This window comes from Ceratotherium simum, chromosome 10 (assembly GCF_057802395.1).
Source record: "Ceratotherium simum simum isolate JZ-2026a chromosome 10, ASM5780239v1, whole genome shotgun sequence".
In the NCBI taxonomy this organism is placed as follows: domain Eukaryota; kingdom Metazoa; phylum Chordata; class Mammalia; order Perissodactyla; family Rhinocerotidae; genus Ceratotherium; species Ceratotherium simum.
The window spans coordinates 72,089,002-72,106,761 of record NC_141909.1 but is presented as its reverse complement, the minus strand read 5'-3'; the positions used below and the strand labels follow the sequence as shown (position 1 = coordinate 72,106,761).

General features: G+C 39.6%; 1 protein-coding gene across 5 annotated transcripts in view; it reads left to right on the top strand.

Moving 5' to 3' along the window:
• FRY (FRY microtubule binding protein) overlaps positions 1–17,760 on the top strand; it is a 316,921-nt gene that overhangs the window by 67,007 nt on the left and 232,154 nt on the right. Inside the window, exon 1 of one of the 5 annotated variants that reach the window (XM_014791263.2) lies at positions 10,608–11,148. The exons of 2 other annotated variants lie outside the window; for them this stretch is intronic. In XM_014791263.2, the coding sequence (XP_014646749.1) occupies positions 11,079–11,148 (70 nt within the window). In that variant the 5' untranslated portion in view covers positions 10,608–11,078. Of the gene's footprint in view, positions 1–10,607; positions 11,149–17,760 lie in introns of those variants that run through there. 2 more of the 5 variants (XM_087436227.1, XM_004435310.3) reach the window with 2 other exon arrangements.

Sequence of the window (17,760 nt, the reverse complement as noted above, 5' to 3'; positions counted from 1 at the left end):
ACATGTGTGTATATATTTATATAATATGTATGTATGTATAATATATATTTATATTTATAAAAGAGAAGTTTCATGAAACAGTGCTGACCCTTATTACTATATGACACACTCTGATGTGTTCCTTCCTGTTCTATTTTATTAGAAAAATATGCTGGTTTTGATCCACCAAATTAGTCCCACAACTCACACCAAAATGAAATCTTAAAATTAGATTAGCTGTAAAGATCAGAGTGCTATTCTAAGTGTATATAAGAATATAACATATCTCCTTTCCATTTGGATAGTCAAAGAATTTAGGATATCATTCATCAACTTATCAATACTTATCAATCAGTTTCGGAGGGGAGCTTATTTAACTTGTGAGGATGACATTTTATATATTATATTTTCAAACATGGATAATTTAGATCACATACCAAGGTGAGTTATATTGCATGCACTTGATAGAGTGTGAGATTTAATTAGCTGGTGTTCTATAGTCAAGCAACAAATTTTGGAGTTAGTATTATACCTATGGTTTCTAGGAAAAGCCCTGTGATACATGCTATTTTCATTTATTGAATGGCTCAATTCTTTAAATATCACTTGAATATTTCATAGTAAAGTAAGATACTGAAGAGTATAGTGGGGATGACAGAAAGAGCAAGCAATAGAAGGAGAGAAATCAAGAGAACTGGGGGAAAAGCATGAGAAGCTCTCAAATGTGCAGCTATTATATCTGAGCATCTTCAAGAATCACCTGAAACTGAGCTCTCCTGGAAGGCGTGGTGTCAGGAGCAGCAAAGACAAGTGGTTCAAGCACATGCTTTCAAGCAGGTCCATGGGTAGGACTGAGGGGGTCTATGGGCTTAGATGGGAAAAAATTACATTTTACTTCTCATTAACTTCTAACTGAAATATAGTGTTTTCTCCAATTACGAATACAGGCAACGTACATGGCATTAGCAATACCTGTGATTTAGCTGCCCATTAAAATCACAGATATTTTCATCACATTACAGTTGCTTTGGGAAAATTTCAATATTGTTTATGTTCATTATTTTATTTAAAAATTACTGTAATTATTAGGCTTGTCTCTGGATTATGTTATTTAATGTATTATTAAAGGAATGCATACATACAATACCACAATTTTGTGATTGTTAAAATAATTTGATAACTGTATTTCAAAATAACTGGATTTTATTTGTAATCCCATGGATTTTGTCTTACTCATGCAAACAGGTTATGAGAAGGAGCCCAGCTTTGCCAGACTGCCGAAGGGGTCCACAGAACAAAAGGAGTTAAGTCCCTCCTAGAGCTGCCTGGTCTAGTAAGGGAGCCACTAGCCACTTGCAGCTACTGAGCACGTGGAATGAGGCTAGTCCAAACTGAGATGTGGTCAAAATACATACCAGATTTCCAATATTTAGTGCAAAAAAGAATATTAAATGTCCCACTAATAATTTTATATTTATTACATGTTGAAATGATAATATTTGGGGTATATTGGGTTAAATAAAACATATTAAATTTAATTTCACCTGTTTATTTTTAGTTAGTATAAATGTAGGTACTAGAAAGTTTTAAATTGGTATGTGTGGCTTGCATTACATTTCTGTTGGGTATCACTGGCCTAGCGTCAGATCTGAGCTCCAATCTTGGCTCTATCTCACAACCAGCAATTGTCTTCATTATTGATATTATCATTATTCTGCCATGTCCTGGCTGTTGGATCCACATAAATTTCAGTTTCCTCCTCTGTAAGAGTAGATATAAAGCCAAAGGGGAGAGTATTGCTATGTTCATTCCAGATTCAGCCTTCTTCCAAATACATTTCTTACGATCAGAAATGCCCTGCCACACGGGCTGGCCCCATGGCTTAGCGGTTAAGTGCACGCGCTCCGCTACTGGCGGCCCGGGTTCGGATCCCGGGCGCGCACCGACGCACCGCTTCTCCGGCCATGCTGAGGCCGCGTCCCACATACAGCAACTAGAAGGATGTGCAACTGTGACATACAACTATCTACTGGGGCTTTGGGGGAAAAAAAAAAAGGAGGAGGATTGGCAACAGATGTTAGCTCAGAGCCGGTCTTCCTCAGCAAAAAGAGGAGGATTAGCATGGATGTTAGCTCAGGGCTGATCTTCCTCAAAAAATAAATAAATAAATAAATAAATAAATAAATAAATAAAAGAAATGCCCCACCATTTTATCTTATCTCAAAGTCCAGCAGAAGGCCCACATCCATGTCCCTTTTCCTTACTCTTTTGGTACCCATTTTTATGAGCACAAAATTTAAATTATATTTATGAAAGTGATACACAAAGATGAGGATATAAGAATTCATAGACAAAGTAAATTTTAAAAAAATTTTTTAAGGATTAAAAAAAAAAGGGAAAATTCCCTTGGAGAGCAAAGAAGATGGAAAATAAATCTTGAGGTAGGGTGGAGTAGTAGGCAGACTACAGTTGCCACCCATCCTGTATTTATCCAGAGAGGCCAAAGTGGCATTTGGATAAGACCCAAGCAAACCACCAGCACATTCCTAGAGTTGGAAACGGTCACTTAAATAGCAAGACAACCCCGGTGTGTCCCTAAACCCCAAACTAAAGTCCAGCAGGCTGTGTACAATAGCTGGGAAGGTGACAGTGTATTTCTTTAAGAGTAAAGGGCTGAGGAGGGACCTCCCAGCCTTTTGTTTGTCTGATCCTACACTGCTGGAGCCCTGAGCATCCCAACACTAGCACCTGGGAATACAAAGCCCTTTCATCTACAGAATCTCCTTTCAGATCATGAAACAACCTTCTGTAGACAGCAGATAGTATAGTGTCATGTGCACCTTATAAGTGAGAAGGGAATAGCTCACAGACAGAAATGGATCACTGTGGCCAGTAGCCGGTGGAGAAGGGGCTGACCAAGAGCTTGGGTTTCTCCATAGCTAACACCTTGAGGGTGAGAATCATGATCCTCTACCTCTGTTTCTCCAGGCTTCTCAGCGTGACCTCACCCACCCTGACTGTCTGCAAAGATCATTATTCTCACTTCTGGCTCCTAAACTGAGCTGTGCATTTGGAATTGCTCTCCCCACCAGCCTGTTAAGCTGCTCCCTTCCATCATTCAGACAGTTTCTAACAGCCCCACCCTCCTACACAAAGCCCTGTCTGTCTGCTCAAAGCAGGGTGGTGATTTCCCCACCCTTTCTAAAAACATGCCTTGCGAGACTTTCTCTATCCTCCAAAATATACTTGCCCCTTCACGGTTACATTTCTACTACGTTTGAACTGTGCTTGTGGGTGGAGAATGTGATGTATGTGTTTCTCTACTTCACTGTTGTCTGGCACAGACCACAGTCTTCTAAAGGCAGGAATCAGAGAGTCTGAACCACACAGCACCATGAACAGATGGTCATTTCAAAGATTTTGAAGGTTTAATCAATGATGCTTAGTGAGATAGACACTTCTTTTTAAAGCATTAGTTCCAAATGAAGAAATGCTCTATATATCATTAATTCCTTGTTCAACTCTTCTTCATCTCAGTGATAATAACCTGGCTTCATCTATGGTTTGTCTTTGATTTACAAGACTTGTCCAGCTGTCTGGTTTCTATCAGTTTTCTTCTAGGCCGAACAAAGCACTTTGATAATGCCTTATTAATTTCACAATAGATAACTCAATCATTTTCGTATTGATTTATCTTTCTAATTCCCAATGATTTTTTGGTTCTGTGTCATCTTCTCCTACTATCAATGTGTGCTTTATACTGAATACTTTTGATACTAGCTTTATCAAAACGTAATTGAGAAGGTGAATCTGTTGCCAAAGAATGCAGATAATGTATACCAAACACTTACATAAAATGATTTATTATCCAGTGTCTGCCTTGCTCATGCCGTGGCTCCCTCCGATAGTATGGAAAATCAAAGGTTTGCTGGCCCTGAGAGACGAGGCCGGTTGGTGATAAGAAGCTGTGTTCTTCATTTTGATCCTGATGCTATGATCCAAGATCATAGCATCAGGATCAAAATTAGGAGCAGAATAAAGAGCTTCCTGATTCCCAGTCCTTCAACCTTTCTTGGTAGGTAACTGTAAACATGTGATCATACCTAAAATAGGGAAAAAAACTTTAATATGTATAAAACTTAAATAGCAAGCTTCTGAAAAACTAATCAAAATTTCTAATTTACCCCAATTTCATTAATTTAAAATTATAGATTTAAATAACTATATATATTAAGTGGTACCTTTGAGGAAAAATTGATCTGCCCCTTATGACTTAAACTCTAACAGATATTTTTATAGATGAAATTGGTAATATTAGTGGGAATATTAGCTCTAGCCCTAAATTTAAATTTAAGCCCTAAAGCCTTAATTTTTATCATTAAACATTGGAAATATCTTACCACTCAACGATTTTAATTCAACTATGAGAATGCTTGTCTTTTGTTTTGTTAGATTATCATTCATATGGAGAAGAAACAATGTTTTCTTAGTTCTCCTTTAGATAGCAAATAGTGTTTGGGGAAGGGTGATGATTAATATAAATATAATTGTTTTTTATCCTAAGTGTTATCTATCTGTGCATTTTTGAAAAATAATAATGTGCAAAGCAAATGCCATTTTTTGCTTCTTCAGAAAGGACTTGATATTTTATAATTTTATAATCTCAACATTAATTGTTGGCTACTATTGTAGATAGTTATATTGGACCTGTTCTTATCTCAGTGTAAATAATTTCTCTGGTTGCTGGTGGTAGTATTTGAAAATAGGTGGTAATGTTATCAGTACTGTTGTGTGCTTTCATGATAAACGTCAGTGGAGGAAACCCTTCCACATTTTCGCTTTACATATATGTCTAGAAATACAATATTAAATACTATGTGTGCCTTGCATTTACTCTGCAGAAATTGAGGTCAAATCTTTATATTTATATGTGCAAAATATGTATGAATGACAACATTTCCTGGTTTTGGCTCTAGGTTAATAATATCCAAATATTCAGGCCCTACTTTGAGAAGTTAATGAGAAGAGTAAATTAGGTAAATATCGAGCTGATACTAAGCTGCCTAGAATCTCTACTAAGCTTTACCCTGGGAACCAAAAGTTAGAAGCATTAAAATATTAAATAACAGTTTTTTGTACATGCATATGTTGAGGCTGTCTTTACCTTGCAAAACTTCAGCCTAAGCCTGGTAGCCAGAAGAGGTGGCTGGAGGTTGGAGCCCTCTGTGATGGGCAGGGTCCCTCTCTCCACCTTTTCCTAACCTGACTGTGGAGTTAAGGGGGCATTTTATGCTGCATATTCTGGGTTCATTGCCAGCTATAGATCTGCTACTTAACAGTTGTCATCTACCTACATGCTCATTTAATCCTCATAACAGACCCGTGTGATAAGCACTACTTTATAAATGAGGAAACTGAGGCCATGAGATGTTCAACGATTTTGCCAGCAACACAGGTCCTACATGATAGAGCAGGGACTTTACTCTGGTATGCTGTATTGCTCCTCTTCTAATTAATATCCTTTGAATATTTGTTCTTGAAGTCGCCATTCAATTGTCTGGGGCAGTGTTGGGAGAGAGGCCCAATTTTCATTTCACCAGTTAGGAAGATGCTAGGGGCGGAGACCCAAGTTAACTGACGCCCTAGTCCCAATTCATTCTAATGATGTCTCAGGACAACTTTTAGGGAGGTGCCCCACAGGTGCCCAGCAGATGTGCCCCTTTGTCCAGCTTTGCCCATACAGGTCCTCTGAGATACAGCCTAACACATTGTCTCCACATCAAGCACTCAATAGGTGTTAGTTCTTCTGCCCGACTCTAAACTGGGAAAACGCCTTGGGTGACAATGGGTTTATGAAGGGGGCCTTCACTGTGTAGAGCAGCAAGGCGGATGGACTTGAGGCTTGCACCCACTCCCTGCTGCCACTTCTCAGTGTCATCCATTGTCTTCTCCTGCTTAAATCCTTCAAGGGCTTCCCATTGCATTAGAATGACATGCAATTCTTTTGTCATGGCCCGCAGTTCCTTATAAAACTCCTTTGCAGAGGAAGTGAGTAGGGAAGAAAACTGGGTTCTGCTACTATTTTTTAATGAAAACAATTTTAGGAGACATGATTTTCCTTGTTTATGTCTGAATCTGTGCAACAACAAGCTATGCCTTAATGAAGTTCTGTTGCATTCAAAAAATTGAAATGTATTTCAATTCATTTGGAAAAATTATTTGTACTGGATAGTAATGGAGTAAATGTTTTCAAAACTCGCAGCATCTATTTTTGTGAAGATTTGTATATGTGGGTTAGATTTTTTTTAAGGGAATGGTTATTGCATTTTATGTTTATGAAATCAACATTGTGTGGCATCACTTCATATTTTTTCTCTAATATTTCTTAGCGCGGGATAGATCAGCCTAAATTATGTGTCTAAAATAGATCAAAAGAGAAGTTTTTGATTTATCTCAACACTCTGTTCCTTGGGTTATCTCTAAAAGGCCTCTTATTCTACTGCTTAAAGAAAAACAAAACCCTTTCTCCGTAATTGTTACCATTGATCTCATCTGCTGTCTTTCTAACTCAATCCAGGCGATGCCTAATTTGATTTGGAACAGTTCTTATTAAGAAACGACGTATAATGGTAGAAATATAATGTATTTAGTGCTTTTTTGGAATTAGAAACTACTGATCAAAAATTGATAAGACAATTTTTATCTCACATTAAGTGGTTTTCCTTTGTTTCCTCAGGATGTTAGTGAAACATTTCTCTTCCGCCTAATACATTCTGTGCATGAATGTACATGTCACTCTGTGACAATAATTACACGTGTGTACCCACGTGCATCCATCCACAGGGAAAGGGGGAGGATTCCAATCCTAACCCAATCAACTCAATCAGATGCTTTAAAATCATTAGGTAATGGCTCTGGATGTTGGCAAACATCCAGATCGTTTGCCTAGCTTTGTTTTCACATTTTTTTTGAACACTAAAAAAATTGTCAAAAATGCTAGGAAAGGGAAAATTAAATATGAAGTAAAACACAAACTGATTGCATTACTGTTGCACATTTTTTTCATAGGCAACAGATAGCATTAGGCATGCATGACAAGTCTATTTATCATTCACTGGTTCACTCCATATGCGTTTTTTGCATGAGGACTTACTGTGTGCTAGGAGCTGTGGGGGATACACAACTGAGTGACACACAGCTCTTCTGGATGGAGAAATAAGACAGATGGTTATAATGGGAATCCACGTAGGGTGTGGGTAAATGCCATAGGTTTTAAGATACAATCCATGCACCCTTTACCACCCTCATTCCATTCTGCCACTCAGCCACCCAGGACATAGGTGACCACTTGGCCTCTGCCTTCTTGAAACACTCTGTTTTCTTAATTCCTACTGCACCACCCCAGGCTCCCACTACCCATTAGGTATGTTGATCACAAATAGGCACCCCTTCCTGTGGATTGAGTATTGGGCGCATGCCGCACCATGCCAGGGTAGACACACCGCTTTACAGCTTGAAGAGTGGAGTTAAACTAGACTTCCACCTTCACTTGCCCCACCCCCACCCCAGGTCCCGCGTCCTTGTACAGACCACAACCTGTACAACAAATCAAATTAAAGTGAAAGACAATGGCATTCTTCTTCAGGTTCCTTTGCAGAGAGGCTCCAACCCCCAGGGAACAATTCATCCCCCAGGCTAAAGCCAGAAAGGAAGGCAGTGAGTAGTCCTGGAGAGCCATTGGGCCTGAAGCACTTCTGTTAGTGATAAGGAGGGTCTTAGCATCTCTTCCCAAATTCTTGCTAAGGAAGTTGGTAACCATGATTCTCACCTTGCTTGTGATTTAAAAAAAAAAAAAAAAAAAAAGCTAGAATAAATAACTGAAGTTCTAAACTTTGCTAGACCTAAATTTTACCAGCTATAAGACTTTGACCTTATTTTATGCCTCTTTAAGCCTCCATTTTCTTCTCTGTAAAATGGCGCTATTAATAGTACCTAGCAGGTTTGGCATAAGGATTAAATATGATGAAATAGGTATTTTTAGCACAATATTAATGCTCAATAAATGCAGACAGTGTGATTAATTGTTGTCACTTGTCTCAGGTCACTTTCTCACTTTTTTCCACTCACTGATACCATTTCCTGAGGCCTCCCACTTTTCCTGTGTTACTGCAACTTTTCTTTCAGCCTCCAACATCTATACCTAATTCCTTGCTTAAAGTTGAATTGTATGTTCTCCTAAGATTTTTAAGGAAAGGTCCGTCGTTTTTACAGATATGAAAGCTGAAATAGTTTTAGGTCATCTTAAACCACAGCTTAAAGTCTCATAACAAGCCAGGGATGAATTCAGATTTTATTTTGTATTTTAAGTACCTCTGTCCAGGTGCCTGTTCTGACAGCATTTTTTCAGAAGCCCCCCCAGAGAGAGAGAGGAGACAAAAGGATACATGTTTTCTCCCAGCTTGCAGCAGGTGTCACTCTATTTGATTTGCAGACCTTTCAACAAAACAAAAGGCCTTTTCTGTTCTTTTACAATATATGCTCTCTTTAAAGGTGTTTGAATGGGAAAAAAGCATATACTGGACAAGATTTCAGGTTCTAACGGAAAGAAACTGGGCTCTTAGTTGCTGATTCTTTACAGGGAAAACTAGATGCCATTAAAAACAGTCTTTTCTAAACAGCATTTAAAATTTTATGATAGTTTCCTCTTGAAATATATACAAGAGTGGCATTCTCAGCAAATTAATATGTTTATAGTAGGATTGAAAACTTTTAAAAGCCAGTTAAGATCTCTTTTGTAAATTCAACAGAGAATCTCAGTATGCTTGAGTAACGAGATAGACTAGCATGTTTGCTTATTGCAGCTGTTTTAAATGTCTCCACCTTGCTATCCCCAAATAGTTACCATTGGTGTTCAAAAGTGATAGACCTCTAAATCATAAATGGTACAAAAATGTATTTAACTTAAATTAAAAAGTTCTATTCTGGAGTCCCTAAGGGTTCATAATAAATATCAATGTAGCTAAAATTTAATTGTTTACTATATACAAGATACTATGCTAAGCACTTTCATTCATAATGTCATTTAATCTTTCCAACAACTGAATGAGGTAGTACCACTATCATCTCCACTTACAGATGAGGAAACTAAGACTTAGTGAGGTGAATAGCTTGCCTTAGGTGTCATACCTAGTGAAGTCTGGAGCCAGGTAGGAATCTGGGGCCTGTCTTGAGAGTCTTTGTGCTCATGAACTTCTAGGCACCATGCAGCCTCCCTCTTCATTCATTGCCACCTGCAGTGGAGGAGGCACCGGAAAGGTGGGCATGGATATTAGTTTTTGTTTTCAGACATAATAGCTGTTTCGAGGTCCAACCTTTTGAGTCCTAGTTCACCTGGAATCTATGTATATTCAAAGTACAGGTGGCAAAACAAAATTAGCTCATCAAGTCTAATATGCATGTATATGAAAAAGAAGTCAATCTGATAAGAGACTTCATGAGAATAAAGTGCCATGAGTGGAGTTGGAAATCTTAGTGATGGAGTGCTTGCCTTTTGTGTAAGTATAAAGAGTTTGAAAAGCTCATTATATTGATAGCATCTTAGGGCATTTTAGGACATAGTCGTACAAGTTCTCTTCAGTGTTGAATTTTTAAAATTCTTCGTCTTAAAATAAAAGTATATTGTACTCTTTCCCTTCCATTTGTCAAATGAACTGTTAGTATGAGAAGTCCTATTTGTGTGTTGATTGGGGGGAGGGGATTGCCCAATATTTTTTATGTTAAATAGTTATTAATATGGTTTATTAATTCCTTTGGAAAACATTAGCCATAAATGTACTGGGAAAGGGGAAGGATTCCATGATTTATGAGAAGGTTGGCCAAATCCCACCTACTCAAATGTAGCCTGTCAAAATTAAAATAAAAATAGTCTTATTTAATCCCCTAGTTAAGCTAAATGATAACATGAAACAAGCTAACCAAAATCAGGACACCTGATACCAAGATTTCATGAAATAAAAAGCCATTGTACAACAAGGAATCTAATGCTTTTGTTTTTTATCCTTTTAATACAAATAAAATAGCCTTTATTGGGCTCGGTGCTTCTTAGAAATGAAAGGTTTGAGAAACAGATCCATTGTGAAGCCTGCCATTCCGCAAACAAGCCAGCTAAGCAGTTTGTACCGTCCCCTTCAGATGCACACGTTAGGGCTGGGGAGATGACAGCATTTCTAGGAGGGAGAAGCACAAAGTGCAGATTCCACTGTGCCCATGAAAGAAGGGGAAGAAAAAGCCCAGGCAAATGTCTTGTTGTTATTGAGCTTTCCTACTGCAACAAGGCTGACGGATGGGGCTTTTAAAAAACGTCACTGCAACAGATCCAGGGGTGCAGCTCTGCTTGCTGCAGCGCCATGCAGTTGTGTATATTTCAGAGACAGACACAAGGGGAAGTAGCAGCCAGTGCACACGCGGGCTGCTCACTGGAAGCATTGCTGAAGAGAGAGGATCCACAGAAGCTGGGAAATTCCTCCTCCAGCTGAGTCAGGGCTTGAGTGGTGGCTCAGGTTGAGACTGTGGGCAGGGGCGGGGGCGGCGCTCCCAGCCCATCCCTCAGCCCTGCGGCTGCCTTGGGGAGAGCCGTGTGGGCAGGGAGGCTGTCTGCACCGTGTCAGGGAGGCACGCCAAGAAACCCTCCCTCCCAGGGGAAAACGGGTCGCAGTTCAGGTGGGGACTTCTTTGGTACGGTACCTGGCTGGAGCAGAGCCTGTGGGCGGCCGGCAGCGGGCGTTTCTGGTTATGGCAGCCCAGAAATGAAAGCAGTCGCGGCCGCCGCCTCTGAGGGCTGCAGGGAGATCAGCACTCAGCAAATAAGAAGCAAGTCCTGGACCCGGAGGAGGAGGAGCGGCCGAGCATCTCTCTCCCGCTCCTGGTGTCCTTTAAATGAGGACTCCCTGCCAGCGCCAGAGGTAGATCTGCAGAGCCTTCCTCTCCGCTCCTGATCCCGCTTACATCACTAACCTGTGCCAGGCGCATCTCCACGCCCGGTACCTGCTCCTCCAGCGGCTCCCAGTCCAGTCGGAGGAGCCTCTTTGTATGCAGCCGACATGGCCAGCCAGCAGGATTCCGGCTTCTTTGAGATCAGTATCAAATATTTACTGAAATCCTGGAGTAATAGTGAGTAACAGAAAATAACCTTTGTTTGTTTGTTTGCTGGATGTTGCGTAAGGTTCGAGAAATAAAATCTCAACTGGACGCCTACGCTTATGAGCTGAGGAAGTTTTTTTGCTTCCATCTGCTATGAAAATCAAAATGTCAGAGACTGAACTAGCTTTCCTTAAGTGCAAAGGCTGCAATGGAATTAAAGTAGATTTTGTTTGATTAAATTTTCAAGTGAGATGGCCCTTCAGCTTTTGGCAGAGCACGGGATGGGGCATTCCTGGCTGCATTTCCTGCCTCGATGTTTATTTGATTTGTTCAGGCTTTATGTAAATATTTTGTGAAGTGTGGTTTAATCAAAGGGGTGTGGCAGGGTTTCAGAATACTTTATAATTGTTTTATTAGGGTATTGTCTAAAGAAAAAAGGTCCTTAATATTCCAGAACCTAAGACTCATCTTTTTTGTATATAGAGGCATTTGCAGATTTATTTGATCTCTCCCTTGTGTGTGTGTGCATGATGTTCAGAAAGCTGTTTAATAGTATTTGAATTTTTTAAAATCTTGCTGTTTGTTATAGTCCAAATAATGTGCTTTTTTGAAATGTAAACAAGTGAGGTTCTGACCCTCATCATTTGTTAGGATATCGGAATATTATGGCTTCTGAAGTTCCATTTCTGACCTACTTAAAGATTTTAGCAATAAGATATTTCGAAAAGACAACCTCTAAGTCATCATGAATGTGGAATCAAATTAAAATGAGGCCTTCAGGTAACCAGTGATGCCTTGTATTTTCTGAACACTTTAAAAACAAAGTCTTCTCTATTTTACCAACAGCCTTTGTACTTGCTTTGGATAAAAGACTGGCAGGTATTACAGATCCTTAATTGTTTGAAATTTTTAAAAAATTTCCAGGAAAAATTTTGATGTATTACGTGCATACTAATTAACCTACCTGTGCTGAAGGAGCTGGAGATTAATTATCTCCTACACAAATGACCTGTGGCCAAGATTGTTCTTATGTAAACAAAACCTGGGCTGGAGAACTTGTGCCGTAATTGCCTGAAAAAAGAGCTCAAGTACCTTCAGCTTAAGGTATTCAGGGATATGCATCTCTGGATGATATCCATAGAAACCATTTTTTCCAGGTCATTTTGCACCACTGTATACACTCTGGGGCTTTTCTGAAGCTGTTTTTCTACAAATGGGAAGCCATTTGGGAGTAATACTGTCACCCAAACAGCATTCCTTTATTTGTTATAGTCATAATTCATTTATTTTGGATTCGTTATTTGTGTAATACTTCATACTCAAAGGATGAATCTTCCTTTGTCTATCCACCCTTTGATTAATGAAAAGAGTCTGACATTACGGGGTTCTTTATGGAGGAGTTTTCCAATAACTAGAAAGACTGTCTGTGAGTTTGACATCAGTATGTGGTTTTGAGTCATCATTCTGAGTACTCCAAGACCAGATTATTTTCCTCCATCAGTTTTTGTCATTGCATCATTAGATAAAAAATTATGTTGTGACAATACTGAGGCCAGTAAGATTTCTTTTAAAATCTTTCTCCCTTTGTCTATTTTCACATTACTCTAGACAAAGTATATATTCTTTCCACCCTTCCTAAACTCTCTCCACTCTCCCTACACTCACATCAGAAAATGGTTCAAAATTACTCTTCATTTCTACTTTGTGAGTATCTGGGGCACAATTTTGAATTCTTTCAGTTCCTTCAGCAAATATTTATTCAACACCTACTGTGTGCTAGGGTATGGGACTACAAGGGTGAATATGACACCTGTCCTCTATCTTAATTTCTTTATTGCAGAAGAGTGAACTTGGTGAATGTTCCTTTGGGGGCCAGAATGTTTTTCAGTCTTTTCTTGAAAGAGGAAGAGGAAATATACTTTGTGCTTAGGGTTAAGTTTGTTGCAACACTAACCTGCTTATAATCTAGCATAGCCCTCAGTTTTACATATTTTCAGTAGCAAAGAGAGACGGGAATTTGTGTGGAAGGCAAAGAAGAAAACAGAAGCCTTAGGGCTTCAACCTCCTCAGCGTAACCTGGCTGGGAGGATGCACCACGGGGCAAGCCACTAATTGGCCCAGCATTACAGGTTTGAGAGGCGAGGGTGCCCACCCACCTGCCTGAATGGAGAATCAGGCCCCTAATTATATACTAGTGCTTATTTATAAAAGTGCAACAATTAAAAAGCAATAAAACAAACTCTATAACTATGGCTGACTGCTTTGCAAGGTGGTGGTAAGAGGAAAGATGATTCCATGAGCATTTCCAGGTTCAGGTTTCCATTTGTTTTTTTTAAATGGCACATTGTGAGGAAAAATGTGATTTTGTGTTTATTTGTCTCCTCTGAAGAATTAACAAGTCAATTAAATCAGTCATTGCCTGGGCAGATGTATTAGCTTTTTATTCAGTGTTCATTTAGACACTCTCTTCTTCATTGGCATGCCCACTCTGTCAGGCTGCCCTTCGTTTTAATGGGGTTGGGAATTAAAATGGCCTTGATGTCTGGAAATAAAATGTGTACGTGGGCCCGACTGTGGAGGCTTTCCTCATCTCCCTGGACACCCGTCCTGTTGCTCATTCCCCACTCTTGTCCAGGCCTACCCCGGCCATTCAGTGATTCTCACAGCTGCTGTCAGGCCATGGCCACCACAGGCCCTTCTCAGTCTAACCTGGAATACTCGTGGTCTCCTGACGATCTGCCTGACATAAAGCAGCCTGGAGAGGCTTCTGCCAGCATTTCAAAGACTACACCATAGCTCCTTCTTGCCCCTGAGTGTCTGTGACTGCCATCCAGGACCCTCTTTGAGCTCTTCATCCTCTCCTGTTGTTTTTCTGTTCTAGCTATATTTAATCTGCTCACCCTCCTGTGCATTTTACTAACTTGCTCTCCATGCCCATACGTATGTCAGCCCCCGCAATCTGGCATGCCCTCACCTAGAACACACAAGTTGCAGGACCGTATGGGGTTAGTTCAGATCTCTAGCGCTTGCACTTGTGTGGCCTTGGACACTTAACTACTCTCTGACTCAGTTTTCTCATCTGTAAAATGGAGGCAAAAAAATGAGTACTTCACAGGAGTAAATGAAGTATTAAGATATAAAGTAGTTAGCACATTATATATGCTCAATAAATGTTAAAATAATATTAATGGATTCCAATGCTCCCCTCTCTTCTAAACGCACTTAAAATCAGACTTAGACCATTTTTTCTTTTAGCAGTGACATCCTCAGTGGATTTATTCTATGAGTGGTCAACACTCACTACACCCCTAGAGAAGGGAACTGCATGAATATATGCCAAAACCAGTTGCTTGCTTTGAGCCACTTTTTTTTCTGGATTGCCTTTTTAACTTTACCCCTTTTGCCACCTCAGCTACTATTAGAATATTTCTACCTTCCCCAAGTGCATACCTTCCAGCAGCATGGGAGATGGCCTGGGAATATTCTCGGTGGCAGAAAGTCACCCTGGCCTTTCAGATTTCCTACAGAAAAGTTTAGAGCAGATAGTTGCAAGCTATTTCATGGGAAAGGAGGGCTGGCTTTATACTGATGTGTAGAGCTAGTGTGTAGGCTCTCTCGCCCATCTGAAACCTCTGACTGGCATTCCTCATGTTTCTGTTCACCCCATGATGTCCAATGGACACAGGGCCCAAGGAAGGAAAGTACACTCAGGATCCATTCAACGTCTTGATCTTCCCAGGGCAGTTTGCATCTTTCCTACAATATCTGGCAAATCTTGTAACCCCGTAGAGGGAAACTTTTGAATGCCTGTTAACTTTTTCAGATAACAAGAATTCCATTGACAAACTGCTCTGGGGAAGAGAACAAGTCCTTTGCTTGTTTTGGAAGGGTGCGCTGTAAAATGTCTAATGTTACTTTAGAAAAACTTGCATCATTTGGGAGAATTAGATGTGGCATTTTTCAGACATGTGGTAGTGAGTTAAGTTGTGATGATAAGGACAATATTTCTGTCCAACATACAAATGCTGGTTAGTATGGGGTTAGCTGTGGGGGGCAAAGAGAAGTCATGTGCAAGTGAGGATTGAAAATACCTCCGATCTGCTGCAGAGCAGTACTTATTGATCCCTATTTGTGTCACCAGTATACCTCAAAGACACTGAGAAAGGCTGAAGAAAAATCTCAAGATGTTCATATAAACATTTTTGTAGAGTTGGTTTAAAGAAGTAGAAAACTAAAGAGGTTAACCAAGTTGCCTAATTCGAGCAGAGTAGTCCAGCTCAAGGGCAAGCGCACTTACCTCAGTTCTTTTAACAGTAGGAAGTACCCAGCGCTGTTCCAGGCACCTAGAAGAGAGTTTCTCCAGTGTTCCTGTAGCTCGTGAGATGTTTAACAGTACACAAACTCTCTCGGGCCGCGGTCACTTCTGCCAAAGTAGTTTATAGTCCTAGTGAGAACAAAATCCAGGATCAACATCCACTCTCTTAAGAAGAAAGAGTCTATCCCTGGGTTTATGATGGAGACAAATTAGAGGTATTTTTTTGTTGTTGTTAAAATGCATGAACAATCCTAGAATAAAAATAACTGCCACATTGACTGTGAGCCCACTCTGTGTCAGATGTTATGTTTGGTAATTTATATGTAGGGCAGCCACATTATTATTTGTCCAAACTAGGACACTTCTGAGAGTGAAAGTTAATAATTGTGCTGGGACACTAGGCATAAACTGGGACTTTCCCCAAGCAAAGGAGGCCACTCTGTTTATTATCTTCACTCTTTCCAATAGCTCTGCAGGTTTACGTATTATCCACATTTTATAGATGAAAAAAAATGAGAGTTGATAAAGTGATTTGCTCAAAGCCAGGATGATAGTAAGTGCCATAAACCCCTCCCCTAATCCAGTTGATAATCACATTTTTTAAAACCACCCATAGTATGATCAAGGGGGCAAGAACTCTTTTGGGAACTTAGTGCTTTATAGATACTTTCATTCTTGTTGGCTGATGCCACTGCCAAGTCTTAGCCTCCTCCCTCCACGTGCGCATCTGAAGCTCCCTCTCGCTCTCTCTCAAGAACCAGTGCTGAAGAGCACCATCCCTTTAGCACAGTCTTGTTTGAAAGACCTAAGTACTGACAAGTGTTCACCATCATTAATACAAATAATACATAGGCAGTGCTGTGCCTATGGTCATTTGATTATACACACACAACACACACACACACACAAAGGATTATAGTAAAAAGGTACATTTCTTCTGTTAGGAATGCTTTATGTTGATTTTTTCCCTATTTTTGGAAATGTATGTAAATATATAATTTAAATGGCTTTAGTAAACAAAAATATATTAATGATCTTTACTTCTTTTAGAATGGTCATTTGCCTACCTTGCTGAGGTTTCTCTGATATTTTGTATTTCTCTTTAGGAAACAGTAGCAAACTCCTAATTATCTTCAGCAGTGAGAACAGGGAGAATATTTCCAGGAATAATGGAAATCTATCTATAATTCAGGTATCTCATTTTACCTGATAGCTCCGGTCTCAGCCACCATAAAACCCTCTACAGTACTGGCAGCCCAAAATGACTCCATTTCAGCTTCTTTGTCAACTTTTGCATGCTGCATGGTGAAGTTGCCAAGAAGAACTGAAACAGTCAGACAGGCAGACAGCAGTAGGCAAGAAGGAGAGATGACATGGATACTTTTACAATCTGGAAACAGCCCAGGATATTTGAGAAAGTTGCCAGTATTTAGATGTTTCAACTGATACAACACGCAAATATTCTCTTTATTTGAAAGACATTTGTTTCAAAACATTTTACTACCCATGACTGATTAGTTCACTGTTGGGTATACAGTTCAAGGAATTAAATGGGTTACATGTGTCCTGATCATCTTATTAATAACTTCTATATTTTAAGCCGTACGTGATATTCAGAATGAGCTGGGCTCACAATGAGTTTGGGCTGATGAGAAATGACATTTTACTGTGTTGGGGCTGTTCTATAGATTGACAGCCCCACACGTCAGCTTTTGTGCAGGTCCTTTGCTGGTACTAAGCCTTACATTTATTTAGTGCTTTGTAATTTGTTCAGCACCTTCAAACACATTACCTCATTTGATGAATGAGATGCATTGATTATCAATAAACTAGCTTCTTCTTAAATGTTCGGGTTTGGGATGATAAGACTTAATTCTCCCCAAGTTCAGCTTCTGTGGTATGAGATGCCCATATGGCATCAGGTAGGTATATTTTGTGAGGTTTTAGATCAGATTCAAATGAACAAATAATGGTCTTAGTCCATGGTCTTTACCATCGAATAGGACTTTTTTAATGCCATATAGCTCAGCATTTATCAATAAGATATACAGAGGTGAGTCTGTCCAAAAAACATATGTATTAAGATTTTCTGGATTTATATGTACCCTAGCATTTCTCTTAGTCCTCTTTTTTAAACACTTAAACATTTCTAATTTTCTACAGTGGGGTGCCTTCTGGGAATCACACATTGTTTGCACACTACCCCCATGAGGAAGGTTTAGCAGGCAACTCACTTCCTGGAAAGATGAGTTGCATTTGTGGAAACAATAGTACACAGCTTTATCTCATTTTTTTCTTACTAATCTTTCTCATATGATAGATCCCAT